The 19,701-nt window shown below is 40.7% G+C and overlaps 1 protein-coding gene across 10 annotated transcripts in view; it reads left to right on the top strand.

Moving 5' to 3' along the window:
- Positions 1-14,529, top strand: part of SMARCE1 (SWI/SNF related BAF chromatin remodeling complex subunit E1) — a 31,974-nt gene extending 17,445 nt beyond the window's left edge. For 5 of the 10 annotated variants that reach the window (XM_020785470.3, XM_020785472.3, XM_078377861.1 and 2 more), the window contains 7 exons: positions 237-317; positions 1,371-1,502; positions 2,155-2,326; positions 7,733-7,905; positions 10,367-10,468; positions 11,934-12,144; positions 12,780-14,529. In XM_020785470.3, coding sequence (XP_020641129.2) covers positions 237-317; positions 1,371-1,502; positions 2,155-2,326; positions 7,733-7,905; positions 10,367-10,468; positions 11,934-12,144; positions 12,780-12,994 — 1,086 coding nt within the window. In that variant the 3' untranslated portion in view covers positions 12,995-14,529. The remainder of the gene's footprint in view (positions 1-236; positions 318-1,370; positions 1,503-2,154; positions 2,327-7,732; positions 7,906-10,366; positions 10,469-11,933; positions 12,145-12,779) is intronic. The other 5 variants (XM_078377865.1, XM_020785474.3, XM_020785471.3 and 2 more) reach the window with 2 other exon arrangements.
- The last annotated feature ends 5,172 nt before the right edge of the window (positions 14,530-19,701 follow it).

Genomic DNA, 19,701 nt, shown 5'->3' with positions numbered 1-19,701 from the left:
GGTAAAATTGGCAGCATTGCTGCTTTCAGTACAGAATCTCTGTATTGACAGGCAGAATAACTAGAGTCAGAGTATGGTTGGGGTGTTGGAGAATATGTGCTTTCTTATGAGAGCCTGTAATGTGACCTGCTTTCCTGTCTTACTTACCTGTGTATGTCTCTTGGCAAACCTCTATCTTGCATTTCACAAATGTGTGAGATAAGATAACCAGTGGATTTTATTTGGTTCTTCTCCAGGCGTCATCGGGCATTACAATCCCCAAACCCCCCAAGCCTCCAGATAAGCCACTCATGCCTTACATGAGGTACAGCAGGAAGGTGGGTACAAAACACTTGGTCTTAATTTCAGGAAGTCATATGTAAAAATCTGGGCTTGCATTTAAACTGTTTTATAGTGTTTTGTGTGTGTATGTGTGTATTTTAATGTGTTTTAATTCAAAAAACAAATCTGAGTGCTTTGCTTGCTATATTTCTTTTCCTTAAGGGAAAGCTTAAGAATGCAGTTGTCTTCTCCTTTCACAGTGAAGGCAGTAGTGAACCATCCAAATGGAGGGGGAAAAAGATAAGTTTCACCACAGAATGAAACATGGCCACCCTGCTCTCTGGGGAGAAATGAAGACTTTTGTATTGCTTATTTTTAAAAATGCTTAAAACTTGCTACTACTTCCTCTGCTAACAAGGATGCATCTGGTGACTTATTGACAGAATTTTCTTTGTCAAAAGTTCCGCTTTCTGTGGCAAAGCAGGATTGGTGCAACTCTATAGCTGGACTTTCCAATAGTGACAGTAGGACCTACTTTTCTTTTTTAACTTTTTAATTGTTTTTAAATTCCCTTCTCCTTTTACTTTAGGGAGATGAAATGAGGGTGTAGTGCTATGCCCCTCTTCTTTTTTTAATTCAATGACTTTTTCCTGATAAAATGAGAGCCTAGGTCTTATGGACAGCGCCTGATCCAGTCCAATGTCAAGGAGAGACTGAACCAGACGGAGAACTGTGTTACCTGCCTTTTTATCTCTGGTTCTTAAAAAAAAAAGTTTGTGTCGTCCAGCGGCCTCTCTTAAAACAAAAGAGAAGAAGCATGTGCAGGATTTAAGGGCAAGGATACAGTCAAATGGATGCTGTGCAAAGGATACTATGCGACTGAAAATAAAAACCAGGCAGTGGATAAACATTGTACCTCTTTTCCTGTACCAGAGAAATGATCAAACAGTGGACATAGCATAGCCAAAAGTAACTGTCTTAATGTTGCCTTTCTTGTGATGGTAGTTCTCTGAAAGGACCATAGTCGTGCTGGTGATAATAACGAAAGATGTATTTAATTTTGTAAGTATTTAGTTAGCTGGAGCTTTACTACAGATGTTTTTATTAAGGTCTGGGACCAAGTGAAGGCGTCCAACCCTGACTTGAAGTTATGGGAAATTGGGAAGATCATTGGAGGCATGTGGCGAGACCTCACTGATGAAGAGAAGCAAGAGTACTTAAATGAATATGAAGCAGAAAAGGTACACAGAAGAAAATCTCCCTCTCTCACTCCCAAATGACGCTGGAACTCTGTCTCTTTCTCCCACATACAAAGCTAAAATAAGATATGGTGTGTTTTTTTCTTTTTAAAAAAAGACTGGTTCTGGAGGAGGTGATAAAAAACGGGCTCATATACGAGAGCATTGTTGAGGGAAGAACCTGAATCAACTGTTTGCTGTGCGAGGGCCGATCTCCCAGGAGTTTTAAGAAAAGTATGGTAGAATCATGATACCTTGGATGGCTTGAAAGAGCCCACCCAAACATACACCAAATGGTACCGTTAAACCTGAGTCAAAGGTTGTGTGCCCTCCTCTCTGCCCCCCAACTCTAAACATAAAGGCACCTGGAAATAAATCACAGTTAATGAGACTCCCCTCTTGCAGTTCCTCCCAACATCATATTCCCCTTGCTGTTCATTATATATGGACACACACTGAAATGTTTAGACGCAACCCTGCCCTTGCAGAAGAGAGCAGTTGAATCTCAGTAACTACCCTGAGGTGTCCACTTCTTGCATCGCTCAGAATTATCCTTGTTTACTGCGAGAATCTTTTAGTCAGAAGAACTTCCCAAGGGTATGAGAGACGGTCTTGATTGCAATTTTTATATAAAAATGTATCTATCAAACTATAGATAGAATACAACGAGTCAATGAAGGCCTACCATAATTCTCCTGCTTACCTTGCCTACATCAATGCAAAAAGCCGGGCTGAAGCTGCTTTGGAGGAGGAAAGCCGGCAAAGGCAGTCCCGTATGGAGAAGGGCGAACCATATATGAGCATCCAGCCCGCTGAAGACCCAGATGGTAAGTGAATCATGGTGCTGAAGGATATTTAAGTTGGGATTTTTTAGTAGGAACCATAAGAACAGTTGCTCATTGTATGTGCCATGAAGTCACTTCTGACGTATATAGGCCCTGTGAATTAATTGCTTCTACAAAATCCTATCATTTACAGTTTTTGTAGTCTTACCTTCTTACAGTATGCCCAAAGTGCAGTAGCCACAGTTTAATTCTTTCCACCACTAGAGAGATTTCAGGCCTGACCTGATTTAGCATAATTTTTTTTTGCCTCTTTAGCCCAAACTGATCTCTTGTCTGCTGTCCTGAACAGTTAATAAATTGCCCATAAAATATTTTACATATGCTAATAGCAAACATTTCTGTTTCCAGTAACGATTTCATTGAGGTTTCCAAGTGAATAAAATGATTCTACATAAAACATACATAGCTATGTTTCATCCATATAAGACATTGCTCAAATATTGCCGTGGTATTTGTTACCTACCGTTACTAATGATTATGAGCAAGGCTGTCTCTAAGGTGCATGTGTCCGAGAGACTCCACCCCCTCCACATATCAACAGCAATCATTTCCCACCCCTTTGGTTCTGATCACAACAGAAAGCCAAGGGGAAGGGAGTTGTGTAAGAGAGGAGCAGAGCCCTGCCCATTGGGACTGAAAATTAGAATTTTGATTATGAATTGAGAAGTAAGCAGCTTTTGAAAGAAGGAAAATGGATCTGCCACCATTTAGTTCAAAGTCTGTCAGCAGTTGAAAAATTAAAATGCCTGTGTTCATGATTTCCTAAAAACAGCATCTATGTCTTTTCCCCAGTCCTTATGCAATAATGGATACTTTTAGTGCAGTTTCCTGCACTAAACATTATAGTGACCTCATCTTATTTGTCCAAGTTCAATGTCCACATTGTCTGCTGAAAAATATATCTGCTTATTGCCTGTGATGCAGTTGTTGTGACGAGAGGGGAATGGGAGGTAGTTGCAACTTAGCAATATATAATATGATAGCAAGTACCAGAAAAATCAGACCCATTCCACCGCACGTGCATCTTCTTCAGTGACTGGGACTAGAACAGAATCAAGAAAATATAGCAGAAAATCCAAAATCAAACTAGAAAGTCAGTCTGTAGAAAGAATGAGGGAGGCAAGAATTGGCATTTCAGTCATTTTTCGACAGGTTTCACAACCAAGATGTCAGGTTCCTAAGCCAGGTTTGATAAGTTCAAATGAATTACTCCAGAAAGGACAGACTTCTCTCATGTATACTCTACAGTAGCGGTCAAAGAGGAGAGATGTTCACTTACTCAACCACTTTCAGCTGTTCAGTATTATCTGTATCCTCACACACATCTGTGGGAATGTGAGGGCAATCCTCATTTCATTGCATCTTAATGTCTCGTAAGATCTTAAGAGGCTTTTTCATGTATTGTTCTTTAATAATATTGTCGCTCTTCAGAGACAGTTTTAGCTTACTTACCCTTAGTTTTATCTTGGCTGTGGGCACACTGAGACCATAGAGTCTGAAAAAATTTACAGTACGTGTAGACATATTATGCCTCTCTTTCTCTGTGCCTATGGAACTCTTTTGGTGTGCTTGTGTTGAACCACTCCATAACAGAAGTGAAGGTAATTTAGCTTTCTGTAAAAGTGCCTGCAAAGCTCTGCAGTTGTTCAGTTATAGAGAACAGAAATGGGCTGCGCTGTGAGGTCCAAGGTCAGTTTCACCACTAATCCTTCCTCCCATAACAGACTTTGCTGTCCCACTGCTGAAATGCAGGGGGGGAACCATTTAGCCACATTAGAGCTTGATTTCCCCCTCAAACAAGGTGTGCCCATCCCACATGACATGTTATTGAGTCTTAAGGGCAGGTTGTTTTTCAAGTCCTACACTGCTGAGTGTTGGCAGCAGGGACCGTAGTGTCCACCTGCCTCCACTGGCCGTGTGTGGCCCTTCCATTGATGAAGAAGTCAATGGGGACACCACTGAAGGGCACCATGCCACTGAAGATGTGAACCTGCACCTTGTCCCTTCCATGGTTATACAACCATTAAGAAACAGCCCTGTTCTTGACTGCATAATTAATGTAGGTTTCGGTAGTATTTCTTTTTCATTATTTTTCAGAATTGCTTTTCAAAGTGTATACCTAGGTAATAAAGATAATTCATAGAGAACATTTTTGTCAGAATATAAGAGTTCGAGGTACTTCTCGTCCATTTTAGCAGTCCTGACGACAAGGCTTGTAATGTTATCCAGAGGTGTTTTGTTGTTGTTGTTTTTTATCATATTGCAGATTGAGGTGAGATCCGAAGCTGAAATAACAGGGCTGTGATAAAACCTCCTCCTGCTGGGTTCCCATGATGTATCTGCATGCTTCCCATGCTTGCTTCATGCCCTTAACCATTACACTGTGCCAGTGTTCCCTCTAAAGCACATGTGTGTGCAGCGCTGCATTGCGTGTGCACAGCCAAGCTGGTGTTTTCACCCATTTGCTTCCGGTCTCAAGCATGCAGGGAGTGGAGCCTACAGAACATTAGAAGAAATGCTGCACTGTACTAACTTTTCAACTAAACCAGTATGAACCTTGTTTGAAAAGAGGTGCCCAGTTTGACCCTTTGAGTCCCGGTTCTTGCTTATATGAATAAGAATTAATGGTTGTAAGTTTGCCACAATAAGATCCCACAGGTTGTGCTCATAGCTATCCCATTTTGTCTCCATTTTTTCATTCCAAGCCTCACAGTCAGGTTAATCAATCCTGTTGGTCATTTTTTGCTTCAAAAGAATAGTGTCACTGACACCAGCATATATCCAAGAGGGGAATTGCCCAAGCATTTCTTATTTTGGCTGAAAGGCTACTCCCTGCCCCACCTTGACTGCTCTGTGTTGTTAGTCATAAGAACATAAGAAGAGCCGTGCTGGATCAGGCCAAGGACCCATCTAGTCCAGCTTCCTGTATCTCACAGGATGCCTCTGGGAGCACATGAGAAAACTAGATACCTGTCTCCTGATACCCCTCCCCTGCATCTGACATTTGGAGCTACCTTCCTTCTAAGCCTGGAGATTGGACATCCCTATCATGGCTTGTAACCTGCAATGGACTTTTCCTCCAGGAATCTGTCCAATTCCCTTTTTAAAGGTATCTAGGCTAGATGGCATCACCACATCCTGTGGCAAGGCGTTCCACAGACTAACACCACGGTTGGTAAAGAAATATTTTCTTTTGTCTGTTCTCACTCTCCCAACACACAATTTAAGTGGATGTCTCCTGGTTCTGGTATTGCGTGAGAGGGAAAAGAGCTTCCCTGTATCCACTTTATCCATCCCTTGCATAAATTATGCATATTTTATGCAAGGGATGGATAAATGATGTAATCATTCTTGTCTTTTTTTGTTCATTTAAGATTGCATTATTTGTTGTAACTGGAGAACTGCATATGGAGAAATCGTGCAGCTAGAGAATGAAACACTTTTTTCTTTTGTGTTTGTATATCTGTGAGACATCATGTTCAAGCAGCTGTTCACCATGTGTGAGGTACAGTAAGATAAGCAAAAGTTACCAGATGTTGCCCTGCCCTAATTCCACCTTCTGTCATAGAGGAGTCTTTGCTCGTCCTGGTGCCAGACAGTCTTGCTAATAAGTTTTGTATGTTCCCTTAGGGTGGGTGGCAGGCCACCCTCAGAGGAGAGTTCCTTTGTGCCTACGAGTCTTTTTATCCGGCTTTTCTGGACTTCAGACAGGCAGTCACCTCTTTGCCCTATTTTAAGGGCATTCTAAGATACAACCTTTGCTCTGTATGTGTCCTGATTACAGATATGTCAGGAGAGGCTGGGGATATCTCTAACTTAATATGCATTAAATAGGACTGAGTTTCATTTAGCTTTTTATTTTGGCACGGTCTTATTATTTTGCAAGGTCTCTGAACAGAGGCAGAAAGTGGAGAAATAAATAATTGGGGGAATATTTCTCTTCCCAGCTTGCAAGAGAAGGTCTTTGGGCCTCCCAAACAGAGGAGTCCCTTCTTTTCCTCTTCCCACCCACCCCTGCACAGCTTACCGACTGTTTGGGCTTTTAATATCAGATGTTTCCAAGTGGTTCATTTCAACACCCAGAGAATTCAGTAACCTTTCCCTGAGACTTTTCTAGATTATCAGATTTTCTTGCAGTCTTTGCAAATTTTTCTCTTCAGATCTTTTTAGAGAGTCCAGTCATATAATAGTTATATAGTTGAATATATTTTTTTTTACTGCAGTATTTCTTTTCAGGGGGCGAGGACATTTTTCATTAGCATTCTGCTTGTCTTTATTACCATGATTATGCCCTTCTGTTCTGGGAGGAGAATTATTTCTGTTGTTACTGAGTAAACTATTTTTGAGTCCCCACTCATTTAGGACTTAGGGAGAGGAGCATTAAGGCATGTAATATGTCTTGTTTCCACTAATTTTTCCTTCCTACCTCTTATTTTAGAAAATTATGAAGTTGGGGATATAGTATGGACAGTTACTTACAGCTGATGTAGGAGTTCTTGTACACAATCAGAAAGCCAACACTTTTCTTCATCACAAAATTCACTGGAAGATTTAGGCCAGAAATTTAGCCTTGATCCTCTGTGAATCCTGCCCAAAATAAGGTTATATTTTGGTATGGTGAGTTCTGAAGCTGAAACCTATATCTGGCATTTATTCTCAGATCTCAAAAACAATTTTGTAGATACACATGTGGTGCTTGACCAGCTGTGGTAATTTTCTGTTTGCCGTCTTGATTATTTATATATTGATTGATTTGATTTGATTTGTACCCCGCCCATCTGGTCTATAAGACCACTCTAGGCGGCTATGTAACTATTTCTGTAGGAAAAGGTGATGATGAAGGGGGCGAGAGCTTGCTGTGCTTCTGTAAGAAAAACAAAGCAGCGGCAACAACAAAACTTCTCAGAGGTTTTGGCGTAGGAGTATTAATCTGCAAAAATGCCACTACTCCATCAGTCTATTGTGTTCATTTAGACTTATTTTTATTTAATCTTTTGTTGTTGTATGTGCTGCACTATTTTTATTAAAGGTTTTTGAGAGGGCTATGTGTTGAAAACATGCAAAGGAAGAAGCTCCATTTACTGTACAGCTAAGGTGGCTCATATTTAACCATGTAACTGGCAGACATGTGAACAAGCGATTGCATGTGTGAGTGGGCTGGCAGAGAAGAGATGAAGTATTCCATTTCCCAAGCTGCAGGATTTTTTTAAAAAACATGAAGATTTCTGGTAGGAACGTGGCACTAGCAAAAAGAAGAGGGAACAATACTACTGTATATGGAATGCAGGGTTTTGTGGTCAAAGTCAGCTGTGAAGTCAGGCAGTGTTCTCAGTGTACAAGCTGCACTTGCATGTTCTCCAGTTCACATGTTTGTGCATCTTGTTTCAGATTATGATGATGGATTTTCCATGAAACACACTGCTACAGCCCGTTTCCAAAGAAACCACCGCTTAATTAGTGAAATCTTGAGTGAAAGTGTAGTCCCTGATGTCAGATCAGTAGTCACCACAGCAAGGATGCAAGTTCTTAAGCGCCAAGTCCAGTCCTTAATGGTTCACCAGGTAAAATTTGCATATCTGATATCTGTGAATGTAAATGAGTTTGGTACCAGAGTTTTTCTTCCTTAGTTTCTACCTAACAGGTAGGTTTCTCCATAACACAGGCCGCCCATGTTGTTGATAGATTAATATCATGGACATGTTCTCATGTCTCAATTTAAATTAGTTTCATAGTATTTTAACTGCTATTCATTCACTCCAAATTCTGGAATTTGGGCTGGGAGTTCTTTAGTTCAGAAACCCTATCTTCCTCGCTGTTCCCAGGTTTCCTTGGTTGCAAAAGTAAAAACAGTTTAAAACTGATTGCAACTGATCTTTGATGTCAGGTGTACAGGTAAATTTTAGAAAGGACCAAAATCCCTGCAGTGAGGCGGATAATCCTTCCACCAATGTCTTTTTTTACCTGTCTCTTAATCATCTTATGCAACCTGAAAGCACAATATCTGCAAGCAGAGTGCTGGTGAACCACAGAAAGTGCTTAAAAAGCAGTTACAGAGAACTCCCTCCAGGGTTAATAGTGAAACTGACATCAGTATTCCATTATTTCCCCAGATTTTTTACAAACCCGAGCCTATGGATCTTCCAGATGTGTACTAAAGTTTTTTATCCAAATTGTCTTCCTGGTGACCAGGCATCTGTTAGAAAGAGAATCCCAATCTGACCCATCAGGGCACTTCTTATGTTGTTGTAGAGTAAGATAGTTAGGACATTATTATATTTCTTAACCCCTGGGGCTGGCTGAGCTCTAAGTCAAAGAAAATGTCACACCAGAGTGTCGTTTTAGCAATTGAAGATGGCATAGACTACTGAAGGAAATACAGAAGCTATATTGTAACCAGAAAAAATGTAGTGGACTAATATCTTTATTGGGGCAAACTAAAATTGTCACAAAACAAGGTGCAAGCTGTGATAAAAAGGTAAAGATAAGGTAGTACTGCTCAGAGCAACAGATTATAAAATTCTTGAGGTTGAATGTAGCAGACATTCAGCAGATTTATCCCTGCTAGATTCAAAGTGAGTTCAGCATGTAGCCATCTTGGGACAGGTAAAAATAATGCTTACTCTCTTGTCCCTAATTATGAAAGTATAAAAGCTATCAGTTATTCATATCTGTCTCCAGCACTGAGCAGAACTTACAGGTCCTTCAATTGTTGCTTGACAAATTATTGTTTAATTACTGATTGAAGCTTCTTTTGTATAATTTTTTTTTTGGGGGGGGTCTTTCTTTCCAGCTAGTGCAAAAAGGAGGAGAGAGTGTGTCTGTGTTTTGATTGGTATTTTAGCCCCTCCTCAATTCATAGGCCTTTATTGTAGCTCTTGCAAAATACACACACTTTCACACAGTTGTCTTCCATGTTTCCAGATGGGAAAAATAAAATTGCTATAATCAGGAGTACATTTCTGATCAATCAACTTTGGGATATCCTCCAAGTTACCTGATACAATTCAGCACGCATGCTAGGCATAGAAATCTTTATGCTCACAGAGGTTACTTTTTTCTTGGGAGGACTAAGGGGTGAGGTCCAACATTCAATGATTCAGAATGTATCTGCCAGGAGATCAGATGTAATAATAGGTGTGGACTAACACTTCAAACATTCCTGTACATGCTGTGCCCTCTTACAGAAATGCACAGCTTGAGCAAGGTGAAACAGAGCTGCTTCTTTAAAAGATGTTTTGCAACTTTTCATTAGCATGTAAATGCTAGAACCTATTATTCGATATATGTGTTAATTTCCCTAATTGCACAATAAGTGGCTAAACATTGTCTAAACAGAATTTAGAATTAAAAAAGAGCTGCACATTAAGGGCTCCGTCTTTGTGTATTTCTTGACTCTGACCTTTTGTTCCACACTGTTGGGAGAACTATCCCCAAAATACACTGCTAGACAAATGCATATATCTCACACTTTACACATAGAAATTATAAACACACCCATGGAAACCTCAAGGGCTGGTGATATACAGACAAACATTCAGTTCATATTAGATCTAAACCTGTTCAACTATGTGATTAAAAAGCTGGCCCATTAAGGACCTCCAAAACTTTGCAAATCTCTTAAGTCAGCAGTTCAGAGATGTGAGACAGTTACTGCATAGATGAGAAATTCATAAGTACCAGGGCACACATGAGTGATACTAGAGGAACTTCTAAACAGTTGCATACCGCCTTTCATTCTACTGAGAACATTTATAGCAAATTTAGTCTGAATAGAAAATAGCACAATCAAATAACAAATAAAGCACTTTTCCTTAAAAATTCATTAGTGCGTCAGTGAACAAAAATGTTTTAAATTGGACCTGTTTATCTCATTTCTGGAATCAGATCTGAATTTTCCCTCATCTAGGCAGTTCATGTAATTTGCTGCAAATCTCTGTGTCCCCCCCTCCCGTACTATTTATATTTATGTGTCTGTCAGAACTCTGTGCTCACCCTCTATTGTAATATCCCCTCTTCACACAGCGGAAGCTGGAAGCCGAACTCCTGCAGATAGAAGAACGTCATCAGGACAAGAAGCGGAAGTTCTTGGAGAGCACAGAATCCTTTAACAATGAGCTAAAGAGAGTATGGCTTTCCCAAGTGTTTCTGTCTATGATCAGGGGCCCAGCAGATTTCGGGTTTGTTCTTTCTGCCTAGGTAGAGTGGGTGGACAACTGTGGTTTTCTGCAAGTTGTTGGTCAACGTCCCGTCAGCACTGATGGTGAGGGCTTCTGGTAACAACTGTTGAGAAATACCTGAAGGACCACAGTTTCACATTTGGGGGTAGAAGAAAGGTATGAATTATAGGCCGAGTCTGCGATTCCCTCGATCTAAATGTAGGGAGACTTAAACATCTTCCACAACCATTGTAACATTATTTATACTTTTTGCTTCAAGCCCAGTGAGATATTTTTTATCCCAAAACATTAAGAGGGAGTGAGCCTGCAATCTTAGATTTGAAGATGAGGAACGTGTGGCCTGCCAGATGATCATGGTCTGGGGCTCCTGTTAAACCTAGCTCTAATGGGTGAGAGATGTCAGGAATTCGGAGTCCAGTAATATCTGGAGAGTCATACGTTCCCTGTTCCTGTAGCATAACATTTCTGTCCACATCCATTATTAGTCTCCTTTGAAAAAGGGTTTGAGATACATTTCTTGAATATTTTATGTGTTTCCCAATGTATAGTGTGAGAAAGAATAATGTAGCAGCAGCAGTATAACCAGTGCTAGTTTGAGGTCTAAAAAGTACAGGCCAAAGAATCCTCAAGCTTTTTTTTCTGTCTAGGTCTTAAGTTCTTATTGTGGGGTAGGCTGTACCATATGAGACCATAGATTAAAGAGGAGTTAGAATGACTGAAATATACCAAATGAAAACTGGTGTTTAGGAAATGGTTTCAGGCTTCTTCATAACATGCCAGCTTAGATATACACATCTCTTTATTTTGTTTCCCCATCCATGGTGAAGCATTCTATTTTCTAGCCCGTAAAACGGATCATTTGTCAATAGGAAACTGTATAAACTTTTATACATGTTTCTATGGCCTTCTGGCTCTGGTTAGACAACGGAGAACTTCAGTTTACTTAAAAAGCCAAATATCTAACCATTATGGTATGCTTTGAAAATTATATCTGCAACCAACACCATAGATAATACTGTCATACTTTATGGGGTTCCCCTTATGTTATCCTGATAAATCTGCAAAAGGTGAATCACTTGCCAGTTTCCAGGGACTTGGTATGCTGATGAAAGTAAAAGCTTTGTCACTCTGTTCAGCTGGCTCCCTAGGAGAAGGGATTGCCACTGGTCAATTTCTGTGCGGAGTTTTGCAAAGAATGCTAGTTCAGCTCATGTCTGACCTAGCAAGGCCAGGACCCCTCAACAGTTCTTATTAACCTCAAGTTATTTCAGGAGGTGGGGCTAATGGCAGGAGAAAATTAAGCATGCTTAATTTCGTAGTAGAGACAGGACTGTGCTGTAATGCGACAAAAACCCAAACCTAAAAAGAACGGCAGTTTCAAAACGGGGACATTTTTCTTTGCTCCTCACTAGCTGTGCAGCCTGAAAGTAGAAGTGGACATGGAGAAGATTGCGGCCGAAATTGCTCAGGCTGAGGAGCAGGCCCGCAAGCGGCAGGAGGAGCGGGAGAAAGAAGCGGCCGAGCTAGCGGAACGCAGTCAGAACAGCACGAGCGCAGAGGAGGAGCAAGCGGCGAGCAAGGGAGAGGAGAAGAAAGAAGAGGGGCCAACTCCCATGGAGACAGGTACTAGTCTGACAAAACAGTATGAGCTCTCCTTTTTTGTAGCTGCAGTAAATGAAAGGGACACATGCTTGAGGTTACAGATTTTTAAAAGGACATCACATGTTTATAGGTTATAGTTTGCCCCCCCTTTTCCCCCCTAACCGTCTGTATTATCTTCCTCAGTTAACTTCTTGGGCCAGGATTCTTTAGGAAAGAGATAATACATTCTCTTTTTAAATTTAAGATCTTGATTTAATTTGGCTCCTTACATATAAAAAGCCTTTCATCTTTAGAAGATTATGTCTAATAAATGTAATAAATTATAGTCAGATTAATGTGACCGTAATAGCCTGTTTCAGTTACTGGACAGTATTATATACAGGGCCATTGATTCATTTCCAGTAGTGTAGAGATAGAATAGGCTGCGAAAGAATTGGATGATTCACACGCATTCAGTGTCCTTGATTAAGAACCAAACTATATCGATAACTTATGCACGAAATAACTTTAAAGATAGAACCACCTTTGTTTCCTTCTGTGAATGCCATTTACTTCAACTTTTTATTCTGCCATTGTACCTGAAAAACAATTTTAAAAAACAGCTTAACAGCTGCAAAAGAATTTCACTGATAAAAAATAAATAAATGTTTGTGTAGCAGAAGAGCCCCCTCCTGAGGAAACGATTGAAAGTCAGCAAAATGGGGAAGGGACCTCCACGCCAGAAGATAAGGAGAGTGGGCAAGAAGGAGTCGAAAGCATGGCTGAGGAAGGAACAAGTGACAGCAACACGGGTTCAGAAAGCAACAGCGCCATGGTAGAAGAACCCCCCGCTGACCCAGTCGCTCCGGAGGAAAGTGAAAAGAAAGAATAAATATACATCTGCTTTTCATCTCACTCATTCTCTCTTTTTCTTTTTCTTTTTTAAAGAACTAATAGTATGGGTTAGAAATGGTGTATAAATTGTTGTTACTTCTTGTTTTATGTTTTGGCCACCACAAAATATTGTACATTTTAACCGACTGTAATATGTACTGGCACTGCATTCAGATATCTAGGGTTGAGCAAAGCCTTCAAGGTAATTAGTCGGATTGAAAAGAGATCCCAAGAACAACCACACACTCTTCTCAAGGAAATGATTTGTTTCAGGATTTGTTGTTTTTTGGGAAATGTTACAGAGTGCTGAAGAAGCATGTAACACTTTGGGGAGTAATTTGTTTTTTGGTTGCTGGTGGCTTAGGATCTGGTTATTAAGGGACAAGTTCTCCTTTTTCATATCATTTGGGGATGCAGGTAGAATTGATATTGGAAACTTCAGCTTCTGCTAACAAGAACCCTTTTATCTAATCCATAAACATCAGGATTCCCTTCCTGGATTTAAAATGCTTGCTGTTTGCTAAGAAAGGAGGTTTCCCATTTCCACTAGGTCCCAAACTAGATTCCAGTCCACATGCTGAAGACATGGTTCTTAACCACAGTAATTTTTTTTCTTTTTGTGAAATAAGTCTTAAAAGGGATATCATTACAGAACATATTTTATAGAGGAGTAGCTAAACAAGGTAAATGTGGTTACAAGCCACAGTCATCAGATATCTTTTTGCTTTGCTCTTGCCATTTCTTTTTTCTAGTAATATTCACTTTGATAAGGTAATAAAAGAAAAACTGACTGCCGTGCTGAAAATGCAACAGATCTCCAACGCTTGAAAGCAGATGTCAGTTTCAGATCTCTGCCGCATAAAACTCCACAAAGCTAAATGTTACTGGGTAGCTTTCATTTTTTTTCTTCTACAGTGATTTTCTTTCTCATGCAAGCACCAAAAACAATAGCAGTTTCTCTTTAGGCATGTGAGTCTGCTGGCCATTTCTGCCAAAAATGCAGTTGCATTATGTAGTTTCATCATGCCTTGGAGCTGTTGAGCATAATGTGGGATCGTTCTTTTGTGGGCTTCACCCGCCCCTGTGCTCTTTGATCCTTTCTAGAGAGTGGATTGATGCAAAAGGTGTGGTGGAGCACAATCCGAGGCAGCTGCTTGAAGCTTGTCAAACCTTTTTGTTTCCCACGTTGTGCCACAGTATGAGAGTGCCATGCAAATCATTTGTTTCAAGTAGCTTTTTGAGTTGAAAGATGTCTTGCGTTGTATGTACTGTAGCTATTTGTTTTCTTTTCAAATGCAAGCTGTCTGAGAATTTCTGCTTCATGGTTGCCCTCCACAGACCTCTCCTTGGAGGATTTAAGAGAGAGAGAGAGAGAGAGAGAATGGTAACTTGAACTGAAAACTGAAGATTTTATGAGTATCATCTATTTCATTGTGGTGGCTTTTATTTTATTTCTTTTTTTAAAAAACACACCTCTTCAGTCTATTTTAAGTACTTTTTGATGTAATAAACTAGACTATGTTTTCAGTGAAATGGTTGCAGTGGTCTGTACTTGTCACAAAGTGCATCCGTTGTAATGCTGTGTTTTCCTACAGAAGGGGAACAAGAATATTCTGTAGAGATGCCAGTTTTAGAAAATCCAAAATCCGTTTCATAAATTAGTTACACAAACAAGAGCAGCCAAGTCCAGCTCTAGTTGTGAATATGTAGCTTCAATAGCTAGTTTCCCTGTGCATGATGGAGTAGAGGATATTATGTGCCATCAGATCACCTCCAATCCATGGTGACTCTGTGAATGAATGACTTCCAAAGTGTCTTATCAGTAGCATACAATCTGTTTTTCTAGACTCGAGTGGCCTGATTTGTACTTTGTTGGTTGGTTCCACCCAAGCTTTAGCTGAATATCTTCAAAACTTGAAATGGAAGGTGGTGGTGTACTCCAAAGGCGTCTGGTGGAAAGGGGTGATTGGGAAGAACATGAGGCATGAAGAAGCTGCACGTGGAAGTTCATGATCTCTCTGATCCTAGAAATTGGATTGAGTTCTGCGTCTTCCCAAACTGCTTCCTGAGAGACAAAGACTTGCCACTCCTATTGTTTGATTTGTACTGGCACAGACAACCTCCCCCCTCTTTCCCAGTTCTCTTTCATGGGCAGAGCCCATACTTCAGTAGTAGAGGGCATGCTTTTCCTGCAGAAGGTCCCAGGTTCTGTTCTCTGTATTTGCACCAAAAGTATGGAGAGAATCCTGCCTGAAGCCTTAGAGGTGGCGCCAGTCAGTTGACAGTACTGGATCAGTGAGTGGTGACCCCATGTTAGCTTTAATTGTTCTAGCCACAGCTCTGGAAATCTTTAAACCTTCTCTGCAAGAGGTTTTTTTTTTCAATTGTTTTGCTGGATGCAGACTGAAAAAGAGAATGAAGAAGTGCCCTGTTAAGTTTCTTTCCTGAGAGAGAACTTGAAACTGAGTTTCCCGTGTTCAACCTTATCACCAGCCATTTTCTGTCCCGATACTTTGGCCTACAACTTTTGATAATCCTCAGGCATCAGCCATGTGGGCTTGGGCTAATGTGTACGTTGTAGACCAAAGCATCTGGAGAGCCCTAGGCTGAGGAAGGCTACTCCTGTCACTTGCCATACTGCCTCTCTATATATACGCCTCTGGGACTTACTTCTTAAGGTGCTTCTGACAGCAACCACTTTATTATTAGTTCTTTTCCTCTGAGGCAACCCCACAGTTGCCTCCACACCTGTTCCTTGGCAGCTGGGTGTGGAGTAAATGATTTTCTGTAAGGTTGCCTGCAGGGAATTTCAGACCTTGTGTGTTCTTACGTGAAACTCAGGAGGACTTGGCTGTTTGACACAATTTAAATCCATACTATCAAAAGTTCATTAATGTTCTCTCTCCACCCAAGGCACAGGCTGTTGTGTTCTAACACACCTTTGTTCTGTCTTGTCTCTCCACAAGATAAATCTCTTTTTTTGAATAATAATTTTCTTTCACTTCCTTTACAGCCTAAATGAAGTATGCCTGAGTTGCTCCAGACTCCATAAAATGTGTCAAATGAAAGGGAGAGAATTTTGAATAAATGGTTTAAAGTATGTAGACCTCTGGTGTGGCTTCTGGTGTAGAGCCTGTTAAGTGTTCAACTGACTGTCATTAGGACTGAAACTGGTTGTGTTAAATGGACCAAGAGTGAAGATTCACATAGGAAACTGAAGGGTTGTATGTCTAAAAGTTATACAGAAGAGCTTTCCAAAAATTGTGCGTATTATGCTATCTGCTCTATCTTTGTGTATGCTTTTTTCTAAAAATGAACTTGTAGGAGCTCCCACTACTTTCCAAGTAATATTTTGGCACATACAACATGTCATGCAGCTCATGCTAATTAAGTTTCCTTACTGCCATTTGAAATATGTTGATAGCTGAAAGACAAAGATAAAAATGGATTGTGGACAGAGTAAAGGCCAGTGGCATGCTGCTGGCCAGCATTTTCAAAGCACCTTGAGTGCACTAAGGCTTTGTCTGAAGGGCTTCCAGGGGACTACAAAAATCAATAGCAACCTGTTCTGAAGGGATGGGGGAGGCTTAGGCTCAAAATTAGTTTTGTGGCATCTATCAGATTAAAAGAATTATGTATTGTATACCCTTGACCGAAGAACAGTATATTCCTATCTGGGATGGTCATCTTCTTCCATCAAGTGCACGGCTTCAGGAGGGACACGTGTGAAAGGGCACACCCCCTTGCCAGCCGATCAGCCAAATTAATACTGATGATCAATGAGAAAACATGTTGCAGCCAGATCTCCCTCACATCCAGATTTATTTATATCATGAGCACTCATGGACACATAGCTCATTTCAGATGCATTGTTTGGGGGGCTCCAGTCTTATATATGGTATGTGTAGCTGAGTTGCAGTACAGACAGTGAGGATATCAATTGTGCCTTTAAAATTATTTTCACTGTTTTCTGTTTCCTTCCTCCAACTTGATGTATTTGAGAGAGAGAGAGATGCAAAGCCTCATCCTGTGCTGGATGAAGGATAGTGGATGATCATGAAAGTTTATGCTCTATTTTAAAGGTGCTGCTCAATTCTTTGCTATTTTTGCTGCAGCAGAGCTGCCTTGTGGAAATTAGTCCTAGAGTCAAGACGCACACCCAGTATAAACCCAGAGTACCAATGTTTTTTCCAGATGCCTTCCAATGCAATGGTTTGAAATCTTTGGCCCTCCAGATGTTTTGGGTTTCAACTCCCAGAATCCCTGATTAACATCTGGGCAGGGGAGGTTCTGTCTACATGTAGGTTTCTCTTATTTGCTACAACTTTTCCCTTCTCTGAAACCAGCTGAAGTCCAAGGCTGATATGTTTCTGTGGCATAATCACTTTGATCATGCAAAGGTTTCAGTCCGTTGAAAGTTATTCAGGATTTTCAACAGGTAGCCCATTCTCATAATGAATTTTAATAAACAGTGATTAGTGGTAGAGACAGGAAGTCTTGCTGAAAAGGGTGTGTCTGCTGAGGGGAGAAATAACCCACTTGTGAATTTTCTCACAGTAAAAGTGGTGAAAAGTGAATATCCCCAAAACCTCAGAGAATCTGCTTGAACAAAATCCTCAAGCAAGCTGTTAAGCTCTTAGTCGCCAAATACACAGTACGGTAGCAGGAGATGAACCCATCAAATGAGTCATAACAGTGTGTTCATATTGACTGTGGGTTGATGTTATCATAGCTGCGGTTAAGATGACTTCTTGTGGACCAGGACCTCATCAGGGCTGGCATACAACTCTTGCAGAACAGGTAAACGTAAAGGCAATCTGAAGACTGAAGAAGGAATGTTTTAAGACCAGTCAAAATCCCATCGCCACCTTGTCCAGCATTTTGCTTTCCCACAGTGGCCAAACCAGCAAACACACAACATGAACATGAGAACACAGTTTTTTTGTTGTTTGTCACCCAGCAGCTATCATGAATGCAAATCACCTGTCAATCTCAGCATAGAAATCATGTTAGGTATTGTGTCCCAAGTGCATCCAGTTGTTTGATATTTCTTTTTTCTAGGCATTCAACTTAAAGCCTGTCATCAACACATCCATCCAGTAGCAGCACATCCTACAAAGTAAATTGCACTGTCTGAGGAAGGTCTTTGTTTCGTCCCTCCTCAATCTGTTGTCAGGTAATTTCTGATGACTTCTATATTTGTCAAGGATTGTGGGAGAGGAAGAACATCCACATTCTCCACACACTTGAGTTGTAGAGCAATCGTAGTCTCTTTCTCTGTCTCTTTTTTACAGAATAATTTCAGTTGCTCTTTGAGGCATTTTTCCAGCTATGCCATTTTAATCTTAATGCAGAATGATCAGAACTATCCACAGTAGTCCAAATGCATCCTCACTAATATTCCTATGAAAGGATTACTATAAAGCAACCTTATTTTATTTGTTTGTTTAATTTCTATGCTGCCCATCTGGCAACCCAGGCCACTCTGGTAGTTTATACAGTACAATAAAACAGTATAGAGACAAAGCAATACAATAACACAACAGTAGTACAACATAATACAATATAGACAAATGAAAATTATTTCAGTAAGACATTAAAATAAAAATAAGGAAAGCATGGCGAGGGTTGAACTTTAGCGAATATCTGGATATTTTAGCACTGTTGTATCAAGATACAGTAGAGTCCAGGAAGGCCTGTCTCAAAAAAAAGGGGGTTTAATAATCAATTAAAAGTTCCCAATGATGGCACCAGGCAAATTTTGGGCAGGAGAACATTCCACAGTTGCGGGGCTACTCCCGAGAAGGCCCAGTTTCTGGTCACTGATTTCTAAGCCTCTCTCAGGGTCAAAATTCTCAACGTCCCAGCCTGGGTAGGTCTTACAGAATGACTCGTGGCTCCATTGACTTGCTGGCCGCTACTCCCCAATACAGTATGACTGCCGTATTCGCAGGATCAGTACCCATGCTTTCACCCTGCCTGATAGATAAATAAAATTATGTTCAGTACATGTTTCCAAGGTGTTTTACCAAGACTGACCACTAGGTGGAACCAGAGACTATACAGTAGGTTTATGTCTCTGAGAGAAGCCGCTTCCAGTGAAATGGAGAAGCTGCATGGGGGAAACGGGGAGGCTCCCTTGCAAACAGGAGGACAGGAAACCCAGTTCTTTGGCAATACTGGGCCAGGGTTCCCTCTTCACACAAAAAAGGCAACCAGAGAAACTGGAAGTGCTTTGTCCTACTGTACAATACTCTGGGGGAGGGAGAAAAGGAAGGGGAGCGAATGAGAAGATTCAACAGTGCCAATGGCTGGCTTTCAATCATTTCAAAAATAGTGACAGGGCAGTTTCCTTCACCACAAAGGCTAGCTTAGTTTTCTAAGCTGAAAGTGTGCGAAGTTGCTTCTTTGCTCCCCAGCATCTGTGGCTTAAGGTGTTTGCCTAAGGGCAGAGCCAGACATGGCATCATTAAAAGTCTTCAACCTTGGACCAGGTTTGACATACTATTGACTTTGTACCTTGAGAGGGAAGGTAAACATTTATAATCAAAAGGCTGTGGTGGCTAAAATCTAGGACACAAGAAAGAACTTGTGGGCCACACAGGGTAATTTTATGACTGTTGGCTGGAGCTTTGTAGAGACAAGGACAGCCAGTCTCCCTTGAGTTTGCCCCCTTTTCTTCCCGTCAGGTTCTTGAAGATCACA

The sequence above is a fragment of the Pogona vitticeps genome, chromosome 6, assembly GCF_051106095.1.
Source record: "Pogona vitticeps strain Pit_001003342236 chromosome 6, PviZW2.1, whole genome shotgun sequence".
NCBI classification, from domain to species: Eukaryota; Metazoa; Chordata; class Lepidosauria; order Squamata; family Agamidae; genus Pogona; species Pogona vitticeps.
The sequence above is the reverse complement of the archived record's forward strand: the minus strand, read 5'-3'. Positions and strand labels throughout refer to the sequence as shown.